Raw genomic sequence first — 26,343 nt, forward strand, 5'->3', positions numbered from 1 at the left:
GTGATGGCATCCATGCACCAGTGCAGACACGATTCCAAGTTCCATGCAGGCACACACAAACAACGTGATATCATTAAACGAAGTAGATTTAAATTTAAAAAAAGAGCAAAGAAAAGCCACAGAGGGGGAATCATCACATACAGCTCCCAAGAGCGCTAGCAAACAGAAGGGCGCAACCTCTGCAGACGGGCCCGGGAGGTGGATGCCGGGAGTCAACACCAGGGAACTGCCTGGACAAAAGGCCTGGCCCCACAGAGCAAAGCTCCTGGCAGGCAAGCAAAACGATGGCAGTGTGAGTGGCCACTTCCATGAGGGACCACACGGGCTCGCTTCCATTTACCTGGGGAGGCAGCTGGGAGTCCCAGCCAGGTGCGCATGCAACCTCGCCTCTGGGCCTCGCACTGACACCCGACGACGGGGCAGTGGGTTTCAGTGCCAACTGAATGCGGCCCCAGCATCCAGATATTTGCTCAACACCAGCCTAGATGTCCAGGATCTTTCGATGAGATTGACACTGAAATTAGCCAACCACGAGTAAAGCAGATGACCCTCCACTGTGTGAGTGGGCCTCACCAATCAGTCGAAGGCCTTAAAAAAACAGAAACAAAAAATACTCCAGAACTCTCAGAAAGAGAATGCTGCCCCCAGGTGGCCTTCGGATAGAGCTACAACATGGACTCTCCCCAGAGTGCTCACCAGCTGCCCCCCTGCGGAGCTGGGGCTGCCAAGCCCTGTAGTCCTGGGAACCAATTCCTTACGTGATTCTCAGCGTGCGCACACACACATGCTCCATCCCACGCACACACCCTCCATGACACATACACGCACACGCGCCATCTCACGCACTCACCCTGTCTCACTCATACTTTCCATGATATACACCCTGTCTCATGACCACACCCTCCCCATCACTCACATGCACACTCGCACGCGCACACCCTCCATCTCTCACACACACACCTTCCATGACACACACGTGCACATCTCTCTCTCACGCACCCGTTGGTCTGCTGCTCTGCGAGCCCTCACCACTAACATCAGAATGTGGGCTACGGCACTGGCTTTGTGAAGAGGACTGGGTGCCCCTCCCCTTCAGTCCAGCCTGCCCTGGGCAGACACACCTGCGGGGCACCTGCCCGTTCAGTGTGGGGAGACTGGGCGAAGGAAGGGCTGGCCATGAGCAAATTCTGTTCCTGTCCCTGTCAACGGGCTTTATTTAAAACTAAGCATCTCCCCTCAAGAGGACACCTGTGCTGAGTGAGCTAAATCCGCACAGACTTCCTTCACAGGGTCACCTTTCTTCATGGAGGTGAAATTCACACACCCAAAGGATCGCCCACGGAAAGTGTACGAATCAGCGGGCCGCTGAGTCAGAGCACCACTACCCAGTGCCAGGGCATTTCATCGCCCTAAAAGGAACCACACGGCAATTAGCAACCAACGCCTGCTTTCCGTCTCCATGGGCCTGGACCTGCCAACCCTGCTGATACCTCGACTTGGGGCTTCTGACCTCCTGGACTGAGAGAATAAACTTCTGTTGTCATAAGCCCCATTGTTAATTTCTTATGACAACCATGGGAAATGACCACAGATTTTGGTCTTGTGACCCTGTTAAGTTGGTGTCAGATAAGAAAGAACCCCGATGACCTGGACAGCTAAATGGGAATGTGCCCGTCTCCACAGGCACTGTGCTGGGGCTTGGCCAGCAAGGGACTCGCTCCCTCCCTTCACTGCTGAGCACCAGCTGTGCTGGGGACTCACTGCAGCTGAAGCGCCCCCAGGCGACCCCCAAAGAAGGCCCTGGGTGGGGGAGGGGCGGGGGAGGGGCTGTTGTGCTGCCACAGAAGCTATGCCCGCAAGCACGGCCAGGGTGCCGCTTGTGCGGGAGTCCCACAGCCCGAGTCCCAGCCCTGAGCCATGGGGTCCGCACAGGAGAGGTGACCGCTGAGGCAGAGACGGAACAGCGCGGCCACAGGACAGGCATGCCCAGGTGGTCACCACGAGGCAGGAGGCCCCGTAGGGGCAGAGCCCTGCTGGCACCTTCATTTCAGACAGGAAATTGAAAAGCATAAGCTTCTGCCTTTAAGCTAGTGTTTTGTGCCAACTTGTCCAAGAAAGCGAATATGAATTTTGAAGACCCAGCTAAATGGGACAGAGTGCTGCTGTAACAAACATCTGGACGTGCACATGGCCACGGAGCCGGGATCCGAGGCTGGGCGTTCTGAGCGTGACAGGAAAAGGCCAGACTGCCCGAGTCTTGGCAGAACTACCATCCTGTGGGATTCTGGGGAGGCGTGGTCTCAGGAAGGGCATGTAGAGAGGGGTGTGATGGGGTCAAAGAGGGCGGGGGGAAGGCCCCTGGAGAAGCAGCGAGCCTGGCTGAGCTGCGTGCTGCGTGGAGAGCTAGTAAGCAAGGAACGTCACACTTGGCTAAGGAAGTCTAGACAGTGCCTGTTGGAGGTGCAGCTGGTTTCTCTTGGTAAAAGGAGAGAGGAATTAAGAACTGGTAAGCAAAGCTCACCCAGAATCTGAAGATTTAGGAAATTACCAGCCCGTCCTTACTGCAAAAGTTATTAGAGTGTTCTGGAGAGGGCACAAGGGTGTGCCCGCCCCCGGCTGGCCGGAGCCGCAGAGCACGGAGCCCAGGCCTGTTCTCGGGCCTTGGCGCCCAGTGCGCCTTCCTGCACAAGGACAGGACTTGCTGGGACCCGGGCGCTTATTCCTTCCACGCCTTCCCTCTTGGAATGAGGGTCTCTCTGCCCCTCCCTGATTTCTGGAAGGAGGCAGTGTGCACTGGGAGTTTTACCCCAGGATGGACCGTCGAGTCTCTCCACCCCTGACTCAGAGGGATTAGCTTTGATCTGGGACTTAGAGTTGAAACTGGAACAGGTTAACACTTTAGGTTAGGATGGGGTGAATGAATTTTGTATGTGGGAAGGATATGAATTTTGAAGACCAGAGGGTTTCAATGTGTTCAAAATATGCTGAAAAGCTAATCCCTAGAACCTGTGAAATCGCAGAAATAATCAAGTGAACAGGAGGAGGCCGTGGGGATTAGGGTAGGCCCCATCCCATGACCAGTGACCTCACGAGGGAGAGTTGGAAGTACAGACACCCAGTGGGAGGCCATGGACAGCCGCATCCACACCACCAGGACGGCCAAGGAGCTGGCGGAGGCACGGGATGGACGCCCACAGAGCCTCCAAGCCAACCCTGCTGATACCTCGACTTGGGGCTTCTGACCTCCTGGACTGAGAGAATAAACTTCTGTTGTCATAAGCCCCATTGTTAATTTCTTATGACAACCATGGGAAATGACCACAGATTTTGGTCTTGTGACCCTGTTAAGTTGGTGTCAGATAAGAAAGAACCCCGATGACCTGGACAGCTAAATGGGAATGTGGGCAGTTATACCGGGTAAGCAAAAGGCCAGAGGACCCATCAGGACAGCAACACCATGGGGTAAGGACCCACCAGGACAGGAAGGCCAGGGGGTAAGGACCCACCAGGTCAGGAAGGCCAGGGGGTAAGGGTCCATCAGGACAGGAAGGCCAGGGGGTAAAGGCCCATCAGGACAGGAAGGCCAGGGGGTAAGGGCCCATCAGGACAGGAAGGCCAGGGGGTAAGGACCCACCAGGACAGGAAGGCCAGGGGGTAAGGGTCCATCAGGACAGGAAGGCCAGGGGGTAAGGGTCCATCAGGACAGGAAGGCCAGGGGGTAAGGGCCCACCAGGACAGGAAGGCCAGGGGGTAAGGGCCCATCAGGACAGGAAGGCCAGGGGGTAAGGACCCACCAGGACAGGAAGGCCAGGGGGTAAGGACCCACCAGGACAGGAAGGCCAGGGGGTAAGGGCCCACCAGGACAGGAAGGCCAGGGGTAAGGGCCCATCAGGACAGGAAGGCCAGGGGGTAAGGGCCCATCAGGACAGGAAGGCCAGGGGGTAAGGGACCCATCAGGACAGGAAGGCCAGGGGGTAAGGGACCCACCAGGACAGGAAGGCCAGGGGGTAAGGGCCCACCAAGACAGGAAGGCAGGGGGTAAGGACCACCAGGACAGAAGGCCAGGGGGTAAGGACCCACCAGGACAGGAAGGCCAGGGGTAAGGGCCCACCAGGACAGGAAGGCCAGGGGGTAAGGGCCCATCAGGACAGGAAGGCCAGGGGGTAAGGGTCCATCAGGACCAGGAAGGCCAGGGGGTAAGGGCCCATCAGGACAGGAAGGCCAGGGGGTAAGGGCCCATCAGGACAGGAAGGCCAGGGGGTAAGGGCCCATCAGGACAGGAAAGGCCAGGGGGTAAGGACCCACCAGGACAGGAGGCCAGGGGGTAAGGGCCCACCAGGACAGGAAGGCCAGGGGGTAAGGGCCCACCAAGACAGGAAGGCCAGGGGGTAAGGACCCACCAGGACAGGAAGGCCAGGGGGTAAGGACCCACCAGGACAGGAAGGCCAGGGGGTAAGGGCCCACCAGGACAGGAAGGCCAGGGGGTAAGGGCCCATCAGGACAGGAAGGCCAGGGGGTAAGGGTCCATCAGGACAGGAAGGCCAGGGGTAAGGGCCCATCAGGACAGGAAGGCCAGGGGGTAAGGGCCCATCAGGACAGGAAAGGCCACCAAGGGCCCCCACTTGGTAGATGAGGCTGACCCCTCTCCAGTAGCAGTCTTGCTTCTCAAGGGCCATGTCCGGCATATGCACAGGGCCTTGCTCTGCCTCCAGCAGCTGCAGACCTATTGGCCTCCTGGGACTCTACTTCTCTACCTACAAAAAGGAGTTCAAAGCCATGTCCCAGGACAGAAGCTAGCTGGCCTGTCTACATATCATTCAGAGGTCAGGACCCTAGACTACAGGGTCTCCTGGGTTAGAGGGACATGCGGGGTACAAACACCTAAGCCAGTTGTCATAAGGAGGATGGACAGGCTGACTCATCAGTCACTGGACATAGGTCAGGGCTGGGCACGGAGGAACAGACACCCTCCTCATGAAAGGGGCATCACATGGGGTGACCCGCAAGGCCTGCGCAACTGGGTTATCCTGAAGCAGCTACAGGTTAGTGTTCAGGGGGACAGTGCTGGGTGATGTGTCCTCATGATCCAGGCTCCTCAGCCAGGCCTGAGCCTTGGCACAAGCCTCGTGCAGGAGGGGATTGGCCATGCCAGAGGCACAGAGCTTGGCATAGCAGCTCGGGCAGCAGCGGTAGGGAAGGGCTAGGATCAGGGAAGGCCTGGGAGCGGGGGAGGGCTGGAACAGGGGAGGGCTGGGAGCAGGGGAGGGCTGGAACAGGGGAGGGCTGGAGCAGGGGAGGGCTGGGACAGGGAGGACTGGGACAGGGGAGGACTGGGACAGGGGAGGGCTGGGAGCAGGGGAGGGCCTGGGAGCAGGGGAGGGCTGGAGCAGGGGAGGGCTGGAACAGGGGAGGGCTGGGACAGGGGAGAGCTGGAACAGGGGAGGGCTGGGAGCAGGGGAGGGCTGGGACAGGGGAGGGCTGGAACAGGGGAGGGCTGGGACAGGGGAGGGCTGGGAGCAGGGGAGGGCTGGGACAGGGGAGGGCTGGGAGCAGAGGAGGGCTGGAACAGGGGAGGGCTGGAGCAGGGGAGGGCTGGGAGCAGGGGAGGGCTGGAACAGGGGAGGACTGGAACAGGGGAGGGCTGGAACAGGGGAGGGCTGGGAGCAGGGGAGGGCTGGGACAGGGGAGGACTGGGACAGGGGAGGGCTGGGACAGGGAGGGCTGGAACAGGGGAGGGCTGGAACAGGGGAGGGCTGGAGCAGGGGAGGGCTGGGAGGGGCAGGGGAAGGGCTGGGACAGGGAAGGACTGGGACAGGGGAGGGCTGGGACAGGGGAGGGCTGGGAGCAGGGGAGGGCTGGAACAGGGGAGGGCTGGGAGCAGGGGAGGGCTGGAACAGGGAGGGCTGGAACAGGGGAGGGCTGGGAGCAGGGGAGGGCTGGGACAGGGGAGGACTGGGACAGGGGAGGGCTGGGACAGGGGAGGACTGGGACAGGGGAGGGCTGGGAGCAGGGGAGAGCTGGGAGCAGGGGAGGGCTGGGAGCAGGGAGGGCTGGGACAGGGAGGACTGGGACAGGGGAGGGCTGGAACAGGGGAGGCTGGAGCAGGGGAGGCTGGAACAGGGGAGGGCTGGAGCAGGGGAGGGCTGGGAGCAGGGGAGGGCTGGGACAGGGGAGGGCTGGGAGCAGGGGAGGGCTGGAACAGGGGAGGGCTGGAACAGGGGAGGGCTGGGAGCAGGGGAGGGCTTGGACAGGGGAGGACTGGGACAGGGGAGGGCTGGGAACAGGGGAGGGCTGGGAGCAGGGGAGGGCTGGAGCAGGATACGAATGGAGCTAGCAATGGAAGGGACTGACCAGGACTTGGTCCAAGCTGGTGGCAGGAGGGAGCTTCCTCCCCACCAGGAACCAGACGCCTCCACGTGGCCTGCCCCACAGAGACTTCAGGGATAAGGATGTGCCTCGGGAGAAAGGCGGCTGAGGGTGTGTGGGGATCGGCAGGCTTTCTCCTGAAGCACTGACAGGAAGAGCAGGGATTCTGGCCCCACCAGACCTGTGGGACTGGCTGAGCTCCCTTCCTGGCACCCAGAGCCAGGAGTCAGCAGGTCCCAGCACCCTCCTCGCAGCCCAGGAGAGGCGCCTCTGGAAGTGGGAGGAGGTCCATGTCCCACCCTAACAGCCCCTCTCCCCACCTGGACCAGGGCCATCCTGTGGGAGGAAATGGGGTCACACACTCCGGTTCCAGGCCGCCAGGGCTGCCCACCTCCAGATCTCAGCCAAGCCCCTAGGCTCACAGGCCGCAAAGCCCTCGGACGCACATGAACCAGAGGGGGAAGGGCTGGTTCATTTGGGTCAGAAGTCACTGAGGCTGGCCCTGGGTTCTGTCCCAGACTTTGCCAGTGTTCCCTCTGAATCCTGTGGGGCCCTCATGTCTAAGAGCTGTCCGCCTGCCTGTCACTGCCCTCCCAGGAAACAGTCTGGGCCTCTCGGCGGCCCAGGCCAGCCCTTTGCTCTTCCTGAGCACCTGGGGCTCCGAGGAGGCCCACGGTCACGGGCAGGGCTGCAGCTCAGACTCCTAGCTGACCCGCGTCCCTGTCCAGCTCTGTTTAGAAGTCAGTGGCCTGCCTTGCTACTTCCCTCGGAGGCCACGGGCCACTTGCCCTCCGCTTTCCACTCAGCCACACCTCTCACAGCCAGGTCCTATGAGGGCCGAACTGGGTCCTGGGTGCCGTCTGCAGTGACCCCTTCTGACTTCTTCGTCACAAGATGGCAGGGACGCTCTTGTCCCACTTTCATCTGAGGAGCGAGCTGTCCTGAGGCCAGGATGCACAGCTCGGGCAGAGCCAGGACACTTCCTGGCCGAACCACATGAGGCTGGGGCTGAGCGGATGGGACAACTGGGGGTGTGGCCGCACCCCCACCCCGCGCACTCCGGGGCTGCCTCCTCACGAGGGAGCAGCCTGCCCGTGCCCAGCCCGAGGTACCTCCTTCAGCTCCTGTGCCACCGAGGCCAGGCGCTCGCCCTCCGACTGAGCGTTGGTGAGCACGTTGCGCAGCTGCTTCAGCTCCGTCTGCAGCTCCAGCACCTTCCGCTCGTAGTACTGCTCCTTGGAGGCCGACTCCTGGATCAGACTCTCCTCCCGGCTCTCACCATCCGCGGCCACCTTCCTGTGGTTCGTGTGCACCTGTCCAAATGCCTGTGGGAGAAGAGACACCGAGAGTAGGCCAGGCCAGCACCCCTGCAAGTGCACATGGAGCCAGACACGGGGTGGAGGGTAGGGAGTGGGGGGACTGACTGTAGATCTGTCCACTCATCCTGGGTAGACACCTATGCCCAAGGGGGCCCAGCCTGCATGAGGAGACCAGAGCATGAACCAGGACACTCAAAAGCAGCCAACAGGCCAACATGTGTGCCTAATTCGAGACTCCACTCGGCTGCCCAGGACCTGGGCAGAGCTGAAATTGTCTGACAGGGGAGAGGATGCCGCCACTCCAGACGCAGGGAAGGCTTTGGGCTGTGGGAGGCAAAGTGTCATGGGGGGACTCAGGGAAGAGCCCATGGGTGAGAGTAACTAGGCCAGAGTCCTGTGTCGGCGGGCGCCTCCCATCATGCCTTGTCCTCCAGGCAAGGGACAGGCCCCAGGAAGTACCTCTACTTCTCTTTCCCTCCCACCCTGTACATCCCAGCAGCCAAAATGGACCCCCCACAGGCCAATGCTGTGTGCCCTCCCCATGCCCGCTTTCCACAGGCTGCCCTATGCCAACCTCAGGAGAGGGGGAGACCTGTCTCTTTACAGGGCTCCTGCGTAGCAAGGAAATAAATACCTTTATTTCTTGAGAGAAACAGGAATATTTCCACTCGTTTACTATAATCTAGGTCTAGGCTAACATGCCAATATGACCAGACAAATATAATACTAAGTCCAGGAATTTAGTCCAAGAAGACGCCTGGGAAACCGTGAAAGGTATGTATAGGATGCTCCTAGGCAGGAGTGTCTCTAATATAACAAATTAAAACGTAGAAAGTGACTGGCCAGCCCTAGCTGGTTTGGCTCAGTGGATAGAGCGTTGGCCTGCAGACTGAAGGGTCCCAGGTTCGATTCCAGTCAAGGGTACATGCCCAGGTTGTGGGCTCGATCCCCAGTAGGGGATGTGCAGGAGGCAGCCGATCAATGATTCTCTCTCATCATTGATGCTTCTATCTCTGCCTCCCTCTCCCTTCCTCTCTGAAACCAATCCACACTAATAAAAGACGAACATGCAAATTGACTGTACCTTTGCTACACCTTAAGCCATGCCCGCCAGCCAATCAGAGCAACTATATGCAAATTAACCCAACCAAGATGGCGCTGGCAGCCACGGAGCAGAAGCAAGGAGGAGGCTTGGTTGCCCCTGGCGATAGAGGAAGCCAAGCTTCCCTCCCACCTGCCCTGGCTGGCTCTGAGCTCCTCTCAAGGCTACAAAGTTTGAATTATAGAAGGTAAATAAATCCCAGAATAAAAAAAGAACAAGAAAAAGAGAGGTTGGGAGCTTCCATTGCCGGGGGGGGGGGGGGGGAGGAGAAGGGGGGCCTTGGCCAGCCTGAAAACGGCCCTCAGCCCCTCACCCAGACTGGCCAGGCACCCCAGTGGGGACCCCCCACCCCAAAGGGGGTGTTGGCCAGCCTGAAAACAGCCATCAGCCCCTCACCCAGGCTGGCCAAACCTCCATGGGGTGAGGGTCCCCACTGGGGGGAGGGGGGGCTTGACCAGTCTGCAAACAGCCATCATCCCCTCACCCAGGCTGGCCAGGCACCCCAGCGGGACCCCCACCCTGATGCGGGACACCCTTCAGGACAAACCAGCCGGCCTCCACCCATGCACCAGGGCTCTATCCTATATAATAAAAGGGTAATATGCAAACTGTCCCTAACAGTAGAACAACTGGGAATGACTGGTCACTATGACACACATTGACCACCAGGGGGCAGATGCTCAATGCAGGAGCTGCCCCCTGGTGGTCAGTGCGCTCCCACAGGGGGAGCTCTGCTCAGCCACAAGCCAGGCTGATGGCTGCCAGTACAGCGGTGGTGGTGGGAGCCTCTCTTGCCTCCTCAGCAGCGCTAAGGATGTCCGACTGCAGCTTAGGTCTGCTCCCCTCTGGCAAGTGGACATCCCCCAAGGGCTCCCGGGCTGCCAGAGGGATGTCTGATTGCCATCTTAGGCCCAATCCCCCGGGGAGCGGGCCTAAGCCAGCAGGCGGTCATCCTCCGAGGGGTCCCAGACTGCGAGAGGGCACAGTCTGGGCTGAGGGGACCCCCCCCCCCCGAGTGCACAAATTTTTGTGCACCGGGCCTCTAGTAAAACTATATTTTAAAAGAGATTGTAAATCATATTTTTATAAGGGTCTAGTATTTAGAACCTGTAAAGAACTATTACTCAACAATAAAAAGATAACCCAGACAGAACCTAGACACAGAACCTACACAGAACCTAGAGACAGAAGAACTTCGCTGGAGAGAACATGGCAAAAGATCCTGGACAGAAACTGGCCACAGAACCTAGAGACAAAACCTAGGGAGAGAACATGGCAAAAGATCCTGGACAGAAACTGGCAACAGAACCTAGAGACAGAACCTAGCGAGAGAACCTGGCTGAAGATCCTAGAGACAGAACCTGGCTACAGAACCTGGATAGAACATGGCAAGAGAACCTGACTAGAACCTGGTGACTGAACCTGGCTGGAGAACCTGGACAGAACCTGGCTGGAGAACCTAGCGAGGGAACATGGCTACAGAACCTGGCTGGAGAACCTAGCAAGAGAACATGGACACAGAACCTGGCTGGAGATCCTAAGCAGAACTTGGCTGGAGATTGTGACTAGAGATCCTGGCTAGGCTGCTGATCAACTGAAAAAAAAAAAAAAAAAAAAAGATAACCCAATTAAAAAATGGACAAGAACTTGAATAGACATTTCTAAAAAAAGATGAACAAATGCCCAAAAAGCACATGAAAAGATGCTCAACATCAGTAGACATTAGGAAAATACAAGTCAAAACCAAAATGAGACAGTATTTCACACTCACTAGAATGGCTATAGTTTGTAAAAATGGAAAATGCTGGAGAAGATCTGGAAAACTTGGACCTTGTACACTGGTGCTGCTGCTGTGGAAAATAGCACGACAGTTCCTCACCATGTTAAACACAGTTACCATGTGACCCTCAATTCCACTCCTAGGCAGAGCTCCAAGAGAAGTAATATACAATCACACAAACACCTACTGTATAAAAATGTTTATCATAGCCCAAAAGTGGAAACAACCCAAATGCCCACCAACTGATGAGTGGATAAATGCAGCTATCCACAAAATGGGAGCACTGGCTGTTTATACAAAGAAAGGAAGCACTGATCCATAAAACATATAGGCGCTTTGACAATATCCTTCTAAGTGAAAAAGGCCAATCACAAGGGACCATATACTGTATGATTCCATTTACATAAAATGTCCACACAGGCAAACCGGTGCACAGAAATGTGACCAGCAGCTGCCCTGGGAGCGGATGGAGTTGGGAGGTTGGAACAGGTGAAAGCTAAGGGGTACAGAGTATCTAACATGGGTTGTGGGGATGGCTACAAAGCTCTGTGAATGTACCAAAAGCCACTGAATTGTATTATGTGGATTATAGAAATAAGTAAAGCTGTTAAAATACAGCTGTTTTTAAAATTTAAAGGATTAAAAAAAGAAAACCATGTTAACACTCACCAAAAGAAAGCTAGCCCTGGCCAGTGTGGCTCAGTTGGTTGGGCGTCATTCAGTGCATCTAAAGCAGTGGTTCTCAACCTGTGGGTCGCGATCCCTTTGGGGGTCAAACGACCCTTTCACAGGGGTCGCGTAAGACCATCGGAAAACACATACATAATTACATATTGTTTTTGTGATTAATCACTATGCTTTAATTATGTTCAATTTGTAACAATGAAATTGGGGGTCACCACAACATGAGGAACTGTATTAAAGGGTCACGGCATTAGGAAGGTTGAGAACCTCTGATCTAAAGGGTACCAATTTGATTCACAGTCAGGGCACATGTCTGGGTTGTGGCTCGATCCCCGGTAGGGGGCATGCAGGAGGCAGCTGATCAATGTTTTGCTCTCACATTGGTATCTCTCTTTCTCTCTCTCTCTCAAAATCAATAAAAATATTTTTTTAAAAAAGAAAGGTAGGGTGCTCTGAGCCCCACGTCAGTCATCAGGTGCACTATTTCCAGGCTGGTGCTATTGCCTATTGCCAACGAGCTTGGTGACTGGCAGATTACTTATCATCTCTGGACTGCTGTTCCTCATCAACAAGAATGGAGCTGGACTACAATAGGGATTGTCAAACTCTAATGTGTGTGAGAAACCCTGCTCTAGATGATTGCTCAGCTCCCCTTACGCAAGGGTCACTGGCTCAGAATAAAGTGCTTGGTAACAATGTCTTTGTGGAAGACCCGATAACATTTCCCTTTAGCACATAAAAATAATGTGACCCCCCCCAAAAAAGAAGATGAAGTGTTTAATTGGTACATAAATTGTCCTCAATCAATATCAGATGACCTAAAGCCTTCTCTTTCCTTCAACCCTAAGCAATGTTAAGCATTAACACTGGACTAGGAATTAAATTTCAGGAAGGAAGGAAGGGAGGGAGGGAGGGAGGGAGGGAGGGAGGGAGGGAGGGAGGGAGGAAAGGAAAGGAAGGAAGGAAGAAAGGAAAGAAAGAAGGAAAGAAAGAAAGAAAGAGAGAGAGAGAGAAAGAGGAAGAGAAAGAGGAAGAGAAAAGAAGAGAAAGAAAGGTAGAATGGCTCTATTAATATCAAATAAAGATTTCACAGCAAAAAAAAAAAACTACCAGAGATAGAGGGTCATTTCATAATAAGGGGTTAATTCACAAAGAGAACATAACAATTATAAATGTTTGTATACCTACTAACAGAGCTTCAAAATACATGAGCAAAAACAGATAAAACTGCAAGAAAAAATAGACAGTCACTAACTAACTTGTCAATAGCAGCAGCACATACATTCTTTTCAGGGGCACATGGTACATTTACTCAAATAGACCAAATTCTGAGCCATTAGACATGTCTCAAACTTAAGAGAATTCAAACCATAAAAAGTATGCACTCTGACCAAAGGGAATTAAATGAGAAATCAATACTGAAAGATATCTAGAAAATTCCAAAATATTTGGCAATTAAAGAAGAGACTTCTAAGTAACTCATGGGTCAAAGAAGAAATAAAAAGGGAAACTAGAAAGTATATGTAACTGAATAAAAACGAAGTGCGTATGGGAATCTGTGGGATGGCACTAAAGCCAAGTAGTCAGAAGGGTCTTTATAGCACTAACTGACTGTATCAGAACAAAAGAACAATCCAATCAACAACCTCAGCTTCCATCTTAAACACTAGACCAGGGACTATGTGCAAAGCTCAAGGCACAGCTAACAGCCCTATGGGGTTGAGCCCTTTCAACAGAAGAGAAGACCGAGGCTTACCAGGCCGGGAGCCTGGGCCTTGTTCGCAGCTGGTAAGAGTGTTCACCCCAACTCACTGCACTTGATTTTCTCCAGACAACACTCCTCCAGGCCTTTGCCCAAATGGTTCGTGGGCCTCCTGCAGACCAAGGGATTAAGGCTCAAGTCCTGCCTGCCGGGCTGCCATGTTCCTCACCTCTGGGTCCCAGACACCACAAGCTCACTTGTCCCCAACAGAAACCCCAAGCCTTGCTGAGGCACGCTACGGCTGTGAGCTCCCAGGAAAGGGGCTCTTCCCTGTTTTGGCTGGTCTTTGGGCCCAGATGGTGTCTTATGAGAGTTCAGCCAGCCCCACTCAGAACTCTCTCTCTTTTCACTCAGTCACTCAACAAACACTGAATAGCATCATGGACAAGGCCTGCCAAAAACCTACATGAAATCTCATCTTCTGGTGGTGGGAGTGTAACAGAAACAACCACACAGGGAAACTGTCTACTAACACTAAGGACTCTCCTGTGCTCCAGGACGCGGGTATGTATGCATGAGAGAACGTATTTATAGGAGCATTATCTACAGAAACCTCTAACCACAACTTCCCAAGTGTCTGTCAACAAAAGAAAAAACTGTGATATAATTAAATGACAGAATACTACACAGAAATGAGTAAATTACTATTATACAGACAACAAAGAAGAATCCTATCTAATAATAGACAAACATGGTAATTAACCATACCTCCAACACACTTCCCATTGGCTAATCAGGGCGATATGCAAATTAACTGCCAACCAAGATGGCGGCCGGCAGCCAGGCAGCTGAAGTGAACAGGAGGCTTGCTTGCTCCAGTGATGGAGGAAGCCAAGGTTCCCCGCCTGCCACCGCCAGCTCTGAGCTGCACTCTAAGCAACTATGTTGCAATTGTAGAAGCTAAACAAACCCCAGAAACCTGCTTTCAGCCAGCCGGGCCTCAGAGCTGGAGTTGCAACAGTGTTTCAATTATAGAAGCTAAACAAAGCCCAGATACCTGCTTTCAGCAGCGGAGGTCTCAGAGCTGGAGCCGAGCCTCAGAGCTAAAGCCGGCTCTCAGCTCCAGTGACAGCCATAGAAGGTAAATAAATCCCAGAATAAAAAAAAAAAAAGAAAAAAAAGGAGAGGTTGGGAGCTTCAATTACCCACCAGCCTGAAAATGGCCCTCAGCCCCTCACCCAGACTGGCCAGGCACCCCAGTGGGGACCTCCACCCTGAAGGGGGTGTGACCAGCTGCAAACAGCCATCATCCCCTCATCCAGGCTGGCCAGGCACCCCAGCGGGACCCCCACCCTGATCCAGGACACCCTTCAAGGCAAACCAGCCGGCCCCCACCTGTGCACCAGGCCTCTATCCTATATAGAAGGAGGGTAATATGCAAACTGACCCTAACAGCAGAAGGACTGGGAATGACTGGTCACTATGACACACACTGACCACCAGGAGGCAGACGCTCAATGCAGGAGCTGCCCTCTGGTGGTCAGGGCGCTCTCACATGGGAGGAGGTCTGCTCAGCCACAAGCCAGGCTGATGGCTGCCAGTATAGCGGTGGTGGTGGGAGCCTCTCCTGCCTCCTCAGCAGCGCTAAGGATGTCCAACTGCAGTTTAGGCTGCTCCCCGCTGGCAAGTGGACATCCCCCAAGGGCTGCTGGGCTGCCAGAGGGATGTCTGATTTCCAGCTTAGGCCCAATCCCCCAGGGAGCGGGCCTAAGCCAGCAGGTGGTCATCCCCTGAGGGGTCCCAGACTGCGAGAGGGCACAGGCCGGGCTGAGGGACCCCCCCCCTCCCGAGTGCACAAATTTTTGTGCATTGCGCCTCTAGTCCTATATAATAAAAGGCTAATATGCAAACTGAACAAATGACAGAACAACTGGTCGCTATGATGCACACTGACCACCAGGGGGCAGACACTCAATGCAGGAGCTGCTCCCTAATGGTCAGTGTGCTCCCACAGGGGGAGCGCTGCTCAGCCAGAAGCCAGGCTCACAGCTAGCGAGTGCAGAGCAATAGGGGGAGCCTCTCCCGCCTCTGTGGCAGCACTAAGGATGTCCAACTGCTGCAGGGAGCGGGCCTAAGCCATCAGTTGGACATCCCCCGAGGGCTCCAGGACTGCGAGAGGGCACAGGCCAGGCTGAGGGACCACCTCCCTGAGTGCACGTTTTTCATGCACCAGGCCTCCAGTCTCACATGATGTTGAATGGAAGAAACCAGACATGGAAGAGCATGCACTGTGTGATTCTGTCTAGATACAGCTCCAAGAACAAGTAAAACGAACCTCTCTATGCTAGCACAGGTCAGGGCAGTGTGCCCCTGCATGGAGGGAGGGTCAGTTCCTGAGAGGGCTCTTGAGGGGACTCCTAGGGCTGGAGACGGTCTGATTCTTGACTGGGCACTATGTGTGTGTGTTCAGCTACTGAAAGTTCACACTTATGATTTGTACTCTATAAGCTTTTTTGCAATAAAAAGTAAAAACAAATAAACTATAATAAGAGCAAATGAAACCCAGTAAAAACTGATCCAAGTAGAAATCATGGAAGAAAGAATACAGAGAAAAATCAATTAAATCAAAAGCAAGTTCTTTGAAAAGATCAAATCAACAAACCTTTAGCCAGCCCTAGCTGGTTTGGCTCAGTGAATAGAGCTTCGGCCTGCAGACTGAAGGGTCCCAGGTTCGATTTGGTCAAGGGCATATGCCTAGGTTGAGGGCTCAATCCCCAGTGTGGGGTATGCAGGAGGCAACTGATCAATGATTCTCTCTCATCACTGATGTTTCTATCTTTCACTCCCTCCCCCTTACTCTCTGAAATCAATAAAATTTATTAAAAAATTAAAAAATATATCCTATCTAATAAAAGAGAAAGATGGTAATTGGCGTACGACCGCTACCCTTCCCATTGGCTAATCAGGGAGATATGCAAATTAACTCCCAGCCAAGATGGCGGCAGGCAGCCAGGCAGCTTGAAACTAACATGAGGCTTGCTTGCTTCAGTGACGGAGGACTCCAACGTTCCCCGCCTGACTTGCCGGCCTCTCAGCTGCAACTCTAAGCAACTATGTTGCAAATATAGAAGCTAAAACCCCCCCAGAAACCTGCTTTACTCAGCCGGGCTTAAACCAGCTGGACCGCAACATTGTATCAAATACAGACGGTAAACAAAGGCCAGAAATATGTTTTCAGCAGCCAAGGCCTCAGAGCTAAAGCTGGCACAGAATAAAAAAAAAAAGAAAAGAAAAAGAGGAGCGGCTGGGAGCTTCAGTCACCCGTCAGCCTGAAAACGGCCCTCAGCCCCTCAGCCAGACTGGCCAGGCACCCCTGTGGGGACCCCCACCCTGATCCAGGACACCCTTCAGGGCAAACCAGCCAGCCCCACCCATGGACCAGGCCTCTATTCTATATAGTAAAAGGGTAATATGCCTCCTGGCACCGGGATCAGCGGAGCCGCGAGGCCTCCTGGCACCAGGATCAGCGAGACAGGGGGCAGCGCCCAAACCCCCTGATCGCCCTGTGGCTCTGTGTGTGACAGGGTGCAGCGCCCTAACCCCCTGATCGGCCCTGCTCTGTGTGTGACAGGGTGCAGCGCCCCAACCCCCTGATCGGCCCTGCTCTGTGGGTGACGGGGGGCGGTGCCCCAACCCCCCCTGATGGGCCCTGCTCTGTGAGTGACAGTGGGGAGCTCCTCAACCCCCTGATCAGCCCTGCTCTGTGTGTGACAGGGTACGGAGTCCCAACCCCCCTGATGGGCCCTGCTCTGTGCATGACAGGGGGCAGCGCCCCAAACCCCTGATCTGCCCTGCTCTGTGTGTGACGGGGGCGGTGCCCCAACTCCCCTATTGGCCCTACTCTGTGCGTGACAGGGGGGAGCTCCTCAACCCCCTGATCGGCCCTGCTCTGTGTGTGACAGGGTACGGAGCCCCAACCGCCCTGATGGGCCCTGCTCTGTGCGTGACAGGGGGTGGCGCCGCAACTTCCCTATCGACCCTGCCTTGAGTGTGACAGGGGGCGGTGCCCCAACCCCCCAATCGGCCCTACCCTGAGCGTGACTAGGGGTGGCATCGCAACCTCCAGATCTGCCCTGCTCTGTGCATGACAGGGGGCGGCGCCCCAATTCCCCAATCGGCCCTGCTCTGAGCCCGACCAGGGGCTGCACCTAGGGATTGGGCCTGCCCTCTGCCACCCGGGAGCAGGCCTAAGCCAGCAGGTCGTTATCTCCTGAGGGGTCCCAGACTGCGAGAGGGCACAGGCCGGGCTGAGGGACCCCCTCTCCCCCACCCGAGTGCACAAATTTTTGTGCACCAGGCCTCTAGTAAAATAAATAAACCTCCAGCCACACTAACAGGAGGAGGAGCACAAATTACCAATATCAGGAATGAAAAGCAATAGCAGTACGGATATTAAAAAGAATAATAAGGAAATATCACAAACAGCTTTATGCCAATAAATCTGATAACTTAGATAAAATGAACAAATTCCTTGAAAGTCACACTACCAAAGTCCATTCAAGAAGAAACAGAAAACCTGAATAGTCCTGTATCTGTGAAAGCGATTAAATGTATAATTGTTAAAAACCCACAGACAACATGCTTGACCCAGATGGCTTCACTGCTCAAGTCTACCAAACATTTAAGAAAGAAATCCAAGTGTACACAAACTCTTCCAGAAAACTGAAAAGGAAAGAATACTTCCCAACTAATTTTATGATGCCACCATTACCTTGTAAACCAAGGACAGTACAAAAAAGAATACAAATCCAAACAATTCTTCAAAAAAGTTTGTCAAATAAAACCCACCAACATATAAAAAGGATAAGGAATCATGACACAGTGGGACTCATCCAAAGAATGTAGGGTTGATTAACATTAGGGGAAAAAAGCAATGTAATTCCGTATATTTATAGACAAAAAGGAAAAGCTATATGATCTCGAAAGATGCAGGAAAACCATTTGACAAAATTCAACATCCATTGCTGATAAATACTTTCAGCAAACAGAAAGGAGCTTGCTCAACCTGATACGGTAAAGGGCATCTTCCAAACACCTTACAGCTAACATTATTTAATGGTGAAAAATTGAGCCTTCCCACTTCTACTCAACACTGTACTGGAATTCCCCACCTGCAATGCAATGAAGCAAGAAAAACCAAAGGCTTCCAGACTGGAAAGGAAGAGGTAAAACTGTTGTGATGTGTTTTAATCACGTGTCACATGAGAATCTATACATAGAAAATCCAAAGGAATCTACAAAGGAGACAATAGACCAGGGGTCCTCAAACTTTTTAAACAGGGGACCAGTTCACTGTCCCTCAGACCGTTGGAGGGCTGGACTATAGTTTAAAAAAAAACTATGAACAAATTCCTATGCACACTGCACATATCTTATTTTGAAGAAAAAAACAAAATGGGAACAAATACAATATTTGTATTTGCGTGTGGCCGTGGGCCGTAGTTTGAGGACCCCTGAACTAGACCAAATAAGTAACTTTAGCTAGTTTGCAAGATACAGGGTAAATATGCAAAAATCAAACTTATTTCAATATAGTAGGAATGCAGAAAGTGAAAAAACATTTAATGCTACTTACCAGAGCATCAAAAATATTAAATGCTTATGTTCAGATCTAACAGTGTTTTGTGGCTTTTAGTGTGTGGGTCTTGTATATCTTCTGACAGGTCTATAAGCATTTAATATTTTTGATGCTCTGGTAAATAGCATTAAAATTGTTTTCACTTTCTGATAGTTCATTCTTAGTATATTGAAATAACACACAAAACACCACAAAATATTGTTGGGAGAAATTAAGTAAATGGAAAAATATACCTTATCATACTTTATTCATGGGCCAGAAGACTCAATGGTGTTAAGATGTAGATTCTTCACAAACTGATTTTTCAATTCACCACAATGCCCCACCATTTTTTTAATTTTTTGGTAGAATTAGACCACCTGCTTTTAAAATTCATATGGAAATTAACACTACCTGATTTCAATATTTATAAAGCTTTAGTATTTAAGATAGTATGACATTGGAATAAAGATAGACAAATAGATCTGGTCAGAATAGAGAATCCAGAAATAGAGAATTTGGATTTAATAAGTGTATATTTATGCATTTAGCCAACTGATTTGACAGAGGCACAAGGCAAACTGATGGAAAAGGATACCTACCCATACCGCAGAGCATATATGAAAATTAATATAAAATGAATCATAGGCTTAAACATTAAAAGCATAAGATTTCCAGGAGAAAACATGAGAAAATATGACCTTGGACCTGACCCATAAAAGGAAAAATTGGTAATTTGGACTTCAAAACTAAGAATTTATGCTGTTTGGAAGACAAGTTATAGACCAGAATAAAATCTTTGCAAATCACACATCTGATAAAGGACTTGTGTCCAGAATATAAGGACTCTCAAAACTCAGTAAGAAAAACATTCCCCACCCCGCCCCCCACCACCACCATCAAAAAAAGGAAAGGGGGAAAAAACCAAAACAGTAAAAAATAGGCAAAAAGACTGAACAGATACTTCACCTACAAAGATATATCTATGGGAATGGATGACATGAAAAGATGCTCAACACTAGTAAATGACAACTACAAGGAGGTCCTACTACACATCTGCTCAAATGTTGACAATTAAAATGCTTTGCCCTCCCACATGTAGACACAAGGGGGAGCCATGGGAACTCTCCTAAGCTGCTGCTGCTGGGGAATGTAAAAGGGTGCAGCACCTGGGAAAAGAATTTGGCAGACTATTTTTTTTCTCTTTTTAATCCTCACCCAAGGATATGTTCCCATTGGTTTTTCAGAGAGGTGGGGAGGGAGAGAGAGAAACATCCACATGAAAGAAAAACATCAATCAGTTGCCTCCCCAACTTGGTAATGAACCTACATAGCCTATCCTATATAATAAAGAGCTAATATGCAAATGGTCGTCACACCCTCACGCCGGAACTGCTCAGACACTCAACACTGGGAAGAGAGGAATGGGGACCAGCCAGGCACAAATGAGCTGGGGAGAGAGGAATGGGGACCAGTCAGCCTGTGGCCCGGGAGAGAGACAAGCTGCCCGCCCCGCGGTCCTGGGAGCCAGCAGCTGCAACTGCAGCTGCGGCCAGGAAGAGGGATAAGCCACCTGCCCCAGAGTCCTGGGCACCCACGGCTGCCAGCGGGTGGGAAGCCCAGGTCCCAGGTGCCTGCAACCGGCCGGAGGAGGGAATCCTGGGTCCCTGGTGCAGGGCGAGGCAGAGGCAGTAGGGGAACAGTTAGGGACAATCAGGCCGGCAGGGGAGCAGTTAGAGGCGATCAGGCAGGCAGACAGAGGTGGTTAGGGGCGATCAGGCAGGCAGAGGGGTTAGGGACGATCAGGCAGGCAGGCAGGCAGGCAGGCAGGCTAGTGGTTAGGAACCAGCGGTCCCGGATTAGGAGAGGCAGTCAGACATCCCCTGAGGGGTCCTAGATTGGAGAGGGTACAGGCCAGGCTGAGGGACCCTTGGACACCTCCCCCCCCACCCCGTGCACAAATTTCATGGATATGCCCTGACTGGGAATCAAACCCACAACCTTTTGGTGTATGGGACAATGCCCCACCTGACTGAGCCACCTGGGCTGGCAGATTCTTCAAATTTAAGAATGTATCTGACATATGGCATAGCAACCCAAGAGAAATAAAAGCACATATCCATACAAAGACTCAGAGAGAAATATTTCTAATAGCCAAAACAAACAAACAAACAAACAAACCGAAAACAACCCAATGTCCATCACTAGGAAAATGGACTTTTTAAAAACTGTGGTGCAGCCACACAAAAGACCAGCACAGGCACCTCTCATCTCATCGCACTCTGTTTTATTGTGCTTCACAGGCTGTGTGTTTTCGCAAATTGAAGGCAAGCCCCTCCACCAGCTGAAGGATGACAACTGACTTTACACACTCACTTTTTGTAAGTGGTCTGGAACCCCACCCCCAATGCCTCTGAGGCACTCAGCAATCCAAAGGGAGCAGCTATTAATAAGCACAACACAGATTCATCTCAAATTATGCTTAGTGGAAAGCCAGACCAAGAAAACAGTACATGTAGTATGGTTTCATTTATATAAAAACTAGAAAATGTGAATAAGTGTACACTGAGCTTGCCTGGAGAGGAGGGGAGAGATTACAAATGGGTCCAGAAAACACATGAGTGATGAATACTTTCATCATCTCCACTATGTTGGTGATCTCCTGAGTATACACGCACATGAAAACTGACCAAACTGAATACTTTCAATATATGCAATTTACTGCTTTTCAATTATGCCTCAACAAAGCTGTTTAAGACAACATCTGGGATGTTTCTGAAGCATTCTACCCCTAACCTGCAGGATGGGAACCTAGGAGCCCCATCCCTGTGCTCACTGCTCCAGTCACAGGCCAGGAGGCTGAGGGTCACAGAGGTGGAGACCCTGGTCACTCGGTCGACCTGTCTGAACAACTCGTGACCGAAGCACCCTACTCCCACCTTGCACCATCCTGTGTGACCTTGAATCCATCTCAAAACCTGCCTCCCCATCCTGGGAAGCGCTCAGAGCAATGACCTCCACCATCTGCCTGGCAGACAGCCTCCAAGGGGGTCCCGCGTGGGCCCCCACCGCGCCCTGCCTGCACACTTGGGAAGAAGGCAATGCCTCCTTGATGCAGGACACTTGTCTGGGCTTCAAGGAGGTGGCGGCAGTGTCTGTGATGTCCCCAGGGGATGCGCTGGCTGTGGGCAGCTGACTGCTGCCCCTGACCCACCCTTGGCCACTGCTCTGAAGCTGCCCAGACTGGGCAGGCCCCGACACAGCCCAGTGAGCCCAGGTGTGAGGTCACAACTGGCCTCCCTTCAAGTTCATCCACACAAAAGGGCACTGCCCAGACGTCCGGGCTGAGTGAGCCCCAAGTCTGGGGTAAGGTGCCGCTGATGCAGTGAGGCGGAGCAGAAGCAGCTGCCTCTGAGAGCCGGGGTGACGCAGCCTAGACACAGTGTCAAGAGCATGAGGCCAGCACTTGAGGGGCCCACAGAGCGAGACACAGAGGAGTGGAGTGAGCACAGGGCCCTGGGCTCCTGCTGTGCTGTGCTGAGCTAGAGACCACAGAGTTGGCCACAGAGACCACAGAAGAGGGCGGGACTTGATGTGGATAGGGCTCTCATGAGGATATTCTTCCAACACACCAAACCTCTGCTCTCCTCTGTGGTGGGAACCCACCAGTGGATGGGCAATCCCCCTTCTGCCTCCAGAGGAACCAACACCTCCACAGCCAACATGTCTGACCGCCGTCAACATGATCCAGAGACAGAAGCAGATATGGAAGCAGAGATAACAATATGACCACCTGAGGAAAAGCACTCCTAGACTTGGGATCCGCACACTGCTGTGCCATGGGCCCAAGCCTGGTTCTGCAGGTAGTTTGCTGGGACACAACTAAACAAGTAAGCTGACACAGGTCAGTGTGATGCTGGGACCCCTGCCTTGAGTTCATGGGCACAAGGCCTGGGGCTCCCACACAGGGACGGTCAGTAACCCAGCAACCCGCTGGGGACTGAGAGCCTGATGTCCACGGGAATGCCTCCTTGATGCAGGACACTTGTCTGGGCTTCAAGGAGGTGGCGGCAGTGTCTGTGATGTCCCCAGGGGATGCGCTGGCTGTGGGCAGCTGACTGCTGCCCCTGACCCACCCTTGGCCACTGCTCTGAAGCTGCCCAGACTGGGCAGGCCCCGACACAGCCCAGTGAGCCCAGGTGTGAGGTCACAACTGGCCTCCCTTCAAGTTCATCCACACAAAAGGGCACTGCCCAGACGTCCGGGCTGAGTGAGTGTATATATACATCCTATATTAGATAGGATGCAAATTGACTGTCACACCATCACAAAGATGGTGTGTGTATAGGATGTATACACACACACACATACACACATATACATACATATACACACATATACACTGAGTGGCCAGATTATTATGGCCACCTGACGTTTGTAGGCAAATTAGCTATAATTTTGCACTGAAGTTGCTAGAGGGCCAGACCATTATAAATAGGGAAGCAGGTTGTTTACCAAGACAGAAGTGATTTTTTTCTGAAGATATGGGTAAACAATGTGATTTAACAGCCTTTGAACATGGGATACACACACACACACACACACACACACACACACACTGAGTGGCCAGATTATTATGACCACTCCATTAGTACCTCGTTGGGCCACCTTTTGCCTTCAATACTGCAGCGATTCTTCTTGGCATTGACTCCACAAGGTGTTGAAAGGTGATGCGAGGAATCTGACACCATGCCTGATGAATAGCCCTGTCCAGTTCTGTGAGATTTGATGGCTGTGGAACCAGCTGCCTGATGGCTCTTTTAACTTCGTCCCACAAATGCTCAATTGGATTGAGATCTGGTGATTGTGGGGGCCACCTAAGCAAGGTAAAGTCTCCCTCATGTTCTTGAAACCACTCCTGCACAATACGAGCACCGTGGCATGGCGCATTGTCTTGTTGGAAGAAGCCATCCCCATTGTGATACGCCAGCAACATGACAGGATGAAGTTGATCAGCAACGATACTTAGGTATGTTGTGCTATTCAGACGTTGTTCCACACGAATTAAAGGGCCCAAGTCATGCCAGGAAAACATGCCCCAAACCGTAACACTGCCCCCACCAGCTTGAAGGGTTGTACTCATGCATGTGGGGTGCATGCTTTCATGCTGTTTCCGCCAAATTCTCACTCTGCCATCTGCATGATGCAACTGGAAACGTGATTCATCAGACCACATGACTTTTTCCCAATGCTCGAATGTCCAATCCTTGTGTTCCTGTGCAAATTGGAGATGTTTTATCTTGGTAACTGCAGACAGCAAAGGTGTTCGAACAGGCCTTCGCTTCCATATCCCATACGATGCAGTGTATGGCTAATTTGCCTACAAATGTCAGGTGGTCGTAATAATCTGGCCACTCAATGTGTACATATACATGAGCTCCAATGCCCAAGGGCAGGAGATGGATGTCCTGGATCAAGAAGGGACAGAACTCTGCCTTTTGTACCATTTGGGACCCAACAGACTGGATCATGCCACCCACATCGGGACGCGTCCACTGAATCAAATGCTGGTCTCTTCCAGAACCAGCCTCAGACATGCCCAAAAATGATGCTTCACCAGCTGGGCTCCCTCAGTCCACAGACTTAACCACCACGCAGGCATGGGCTCCGCTGCAACAACGCTCCACTCCACCGCTGTGGTTGAAAGCATCCATTAACATGTGCAACCTGAGTAAAATGTTCTTCACAAGACCAGGCTGAGGGCCAATGTGGCACGCAGGGGTCAGCACTTCGTCATCACCTGGCACCCACCTAACAGACCCTCACACCCAGCAGCCAGGAGAGCAGGTATGAGCACCATGGTGCCTGTGGCCTGGTGCCTGGCTGAGTCAGGCAGGTCCCTCCCCTTCACTGAGCCTGGCTGTAAACTGGGCCATCTGTATGGCATGCCCAGCCCAGTGCTGAGGCAGCTGAAAGGACCTGGTCCACAGGTGAGACAGGCCATGTCAAGCCCAGTTAGGAGGTATGCCACGGCCGGAAAAGCAACCTGTGAGTTCTGCCCCTGAACCCATGTGGGCAGTGGCCTCACTGTCTGCCCAGCAAGAGAACAGTGTGGGCATCTCTGCAACGAGCACTGGTCTCTGCTCACAGAGGCTGACTGATCTGAGTGCTGCAGGAGACTGAGGAGGGCCTCCTGGCCCCGGCAGGGAGCCATGTCTGCGGTCTGGCATCTGAAGCAGCAGGCACGTCACAGGCCAAGCCAGGAGCACTGACTTCAGCATTCCCACAAGGAAGACAGGAATCCTTACAGGAAGTTGGCATTTGGGATTCTCAGCTCCTTTGTTGCTCTCAGCCCCATTCATGGGCTGACCCAGCCCCACTCACAACCAGCAGGTCCCACCTCTTCCTTAAAGGGCCACCAGACTACGCCTGGTAAGGGCAGTCCAGAAATTCCTGAGCTCTGCCAGCTGCCCATCTTACCCTTCTGCTGAGCTCCTTGCCTGATCTTCAACTGCTCCTGGGACCAGGGGCCAGGAGGCTCATGACATCTTTCTGTGCACACACATCTTCCTATGCAGGCCTGAAGGAGCTTTGCCTGACCTTACCAGGTGGCTTGCAGCACCTTTAGCCCCTCACCAGCAGCACCGACTGCATGCCTGGCCTCAGATGGGTGCCGCTGGTGCAAAGACACCAGACTGTCCCAGCTGAGACCCCAAAGCCTGGGATCCTGGGGAATCAAATGACCAGAATCACGGTGTTAATGTAAGAAACATTCAAACCTGTGAGGAATTTTTGTGAGTTTACTTGAGTCAAACTGTCAACAAATGCCGGGAACCACAGCGGACTGAGATAATGCTCCGGAGAATGGCATTTTTGCACCTTGTTTTATACATTGCAATCAAAAGAGAAGACTGACGTAAGAGGGTTACATGAAATCCATTGGTGATAGATTAGGGAGGTGGAAGAAAGTAGAGTAGGGAAACCTCTGGGGCTGGATAAAAAGCGAAATGATAGACACACACTTCTCTTACTTAGGTGGGTGCAGGGTATTTAACAATTAACTAAGTAACAATGAGAGGATTTGTGTCTGCTTTGAGGGGTCCGGAAAGAAAAATTACTTTGACATTCCAACAATATGTGATCGTAAATGCAAAAAGACAATAGGCTCAGTTAAGATAAAGACTGACCTTTGTCAGGGAAGATACTGGCCTAGGACATGACTACTCACCATAAACTCCTTTTAGTTCAAAAATTTTAATTTCAGACCATCCTTTGTAGTTACCTTAGGTCTCTGAGTTTGCAAGGCCACCACACAGGCCTTCCCTGAGCTCGTCAGGTTAGCAGGTGGCCCCTTTTTTCCATCACTGCCACCTTGGCTCACCAATGGTATTGATTATTGATCAAAGACCATCGGCACCACAGCCTCTCCATCTGCAACCAAAGTGAAGAGCCCCTGAATTGTGTGGTCCCCTTTCCCAGTTCTCAGAGCAAGTGTGCACCACCTTGGGCAGACACTGGCCTTGGGCAGAGCTGGGCCAACAGGCAGCTGGAGCTCAGGGAGAGAGGGCAGTCACCATCTGCTGGCACATGTGCCCCCTGGCCCTGCTGCCAGCCCCACCTAACCAGCTAAAGATATAATTCACTGCTTCTGCCCTGAGGGAGGGAAAATCAAGCTCCATGCTAGCCCGCCACACTCTGTGCTCAACAGATACTGGTGGACTAACGGATTTCCCACAAAGCCACAGGGCTTCATCACACCAGAGTCAGAAGGGG

General features: G+C 52.6%; 1 protein-coding gene across 2 annotated transcripts in view; it reads right to left on the reverse strand.

Annotated features, from left to right (window-relative positions):
- The window catches only part of BICD2 (BICD cargo adaptor 2), a 60,676-nt gene that overhangs the window by 12,401 nt on the left and 21,932 nt on the right, over nt 1-26,343 (reverse strand). For both annotated transcript variants that reach the window (XM_081103454.1, XM_081103453.1), the window contains exon 2: nt 7,479-7,691. In XM_081103454.1, the coding sequence (XP_080959580.1) occupies nt 7,479-7,691 (213 nt within the window). The remainder of the gene's footprint in view (nt 1-7,478; nt 7,692-26,343) is intronic.

This window comes from Myotis nattereri, assembly GCF_964212035.1.
Source record: "Myotis nattereri genome assembly, chromosome: 12".
Lineage (NCBI taxonomy): Eukaryota > Metazoa > Chordata > Mammalia > Chiroptera > Vespertilionidae > Myotis > Myotis nattereri.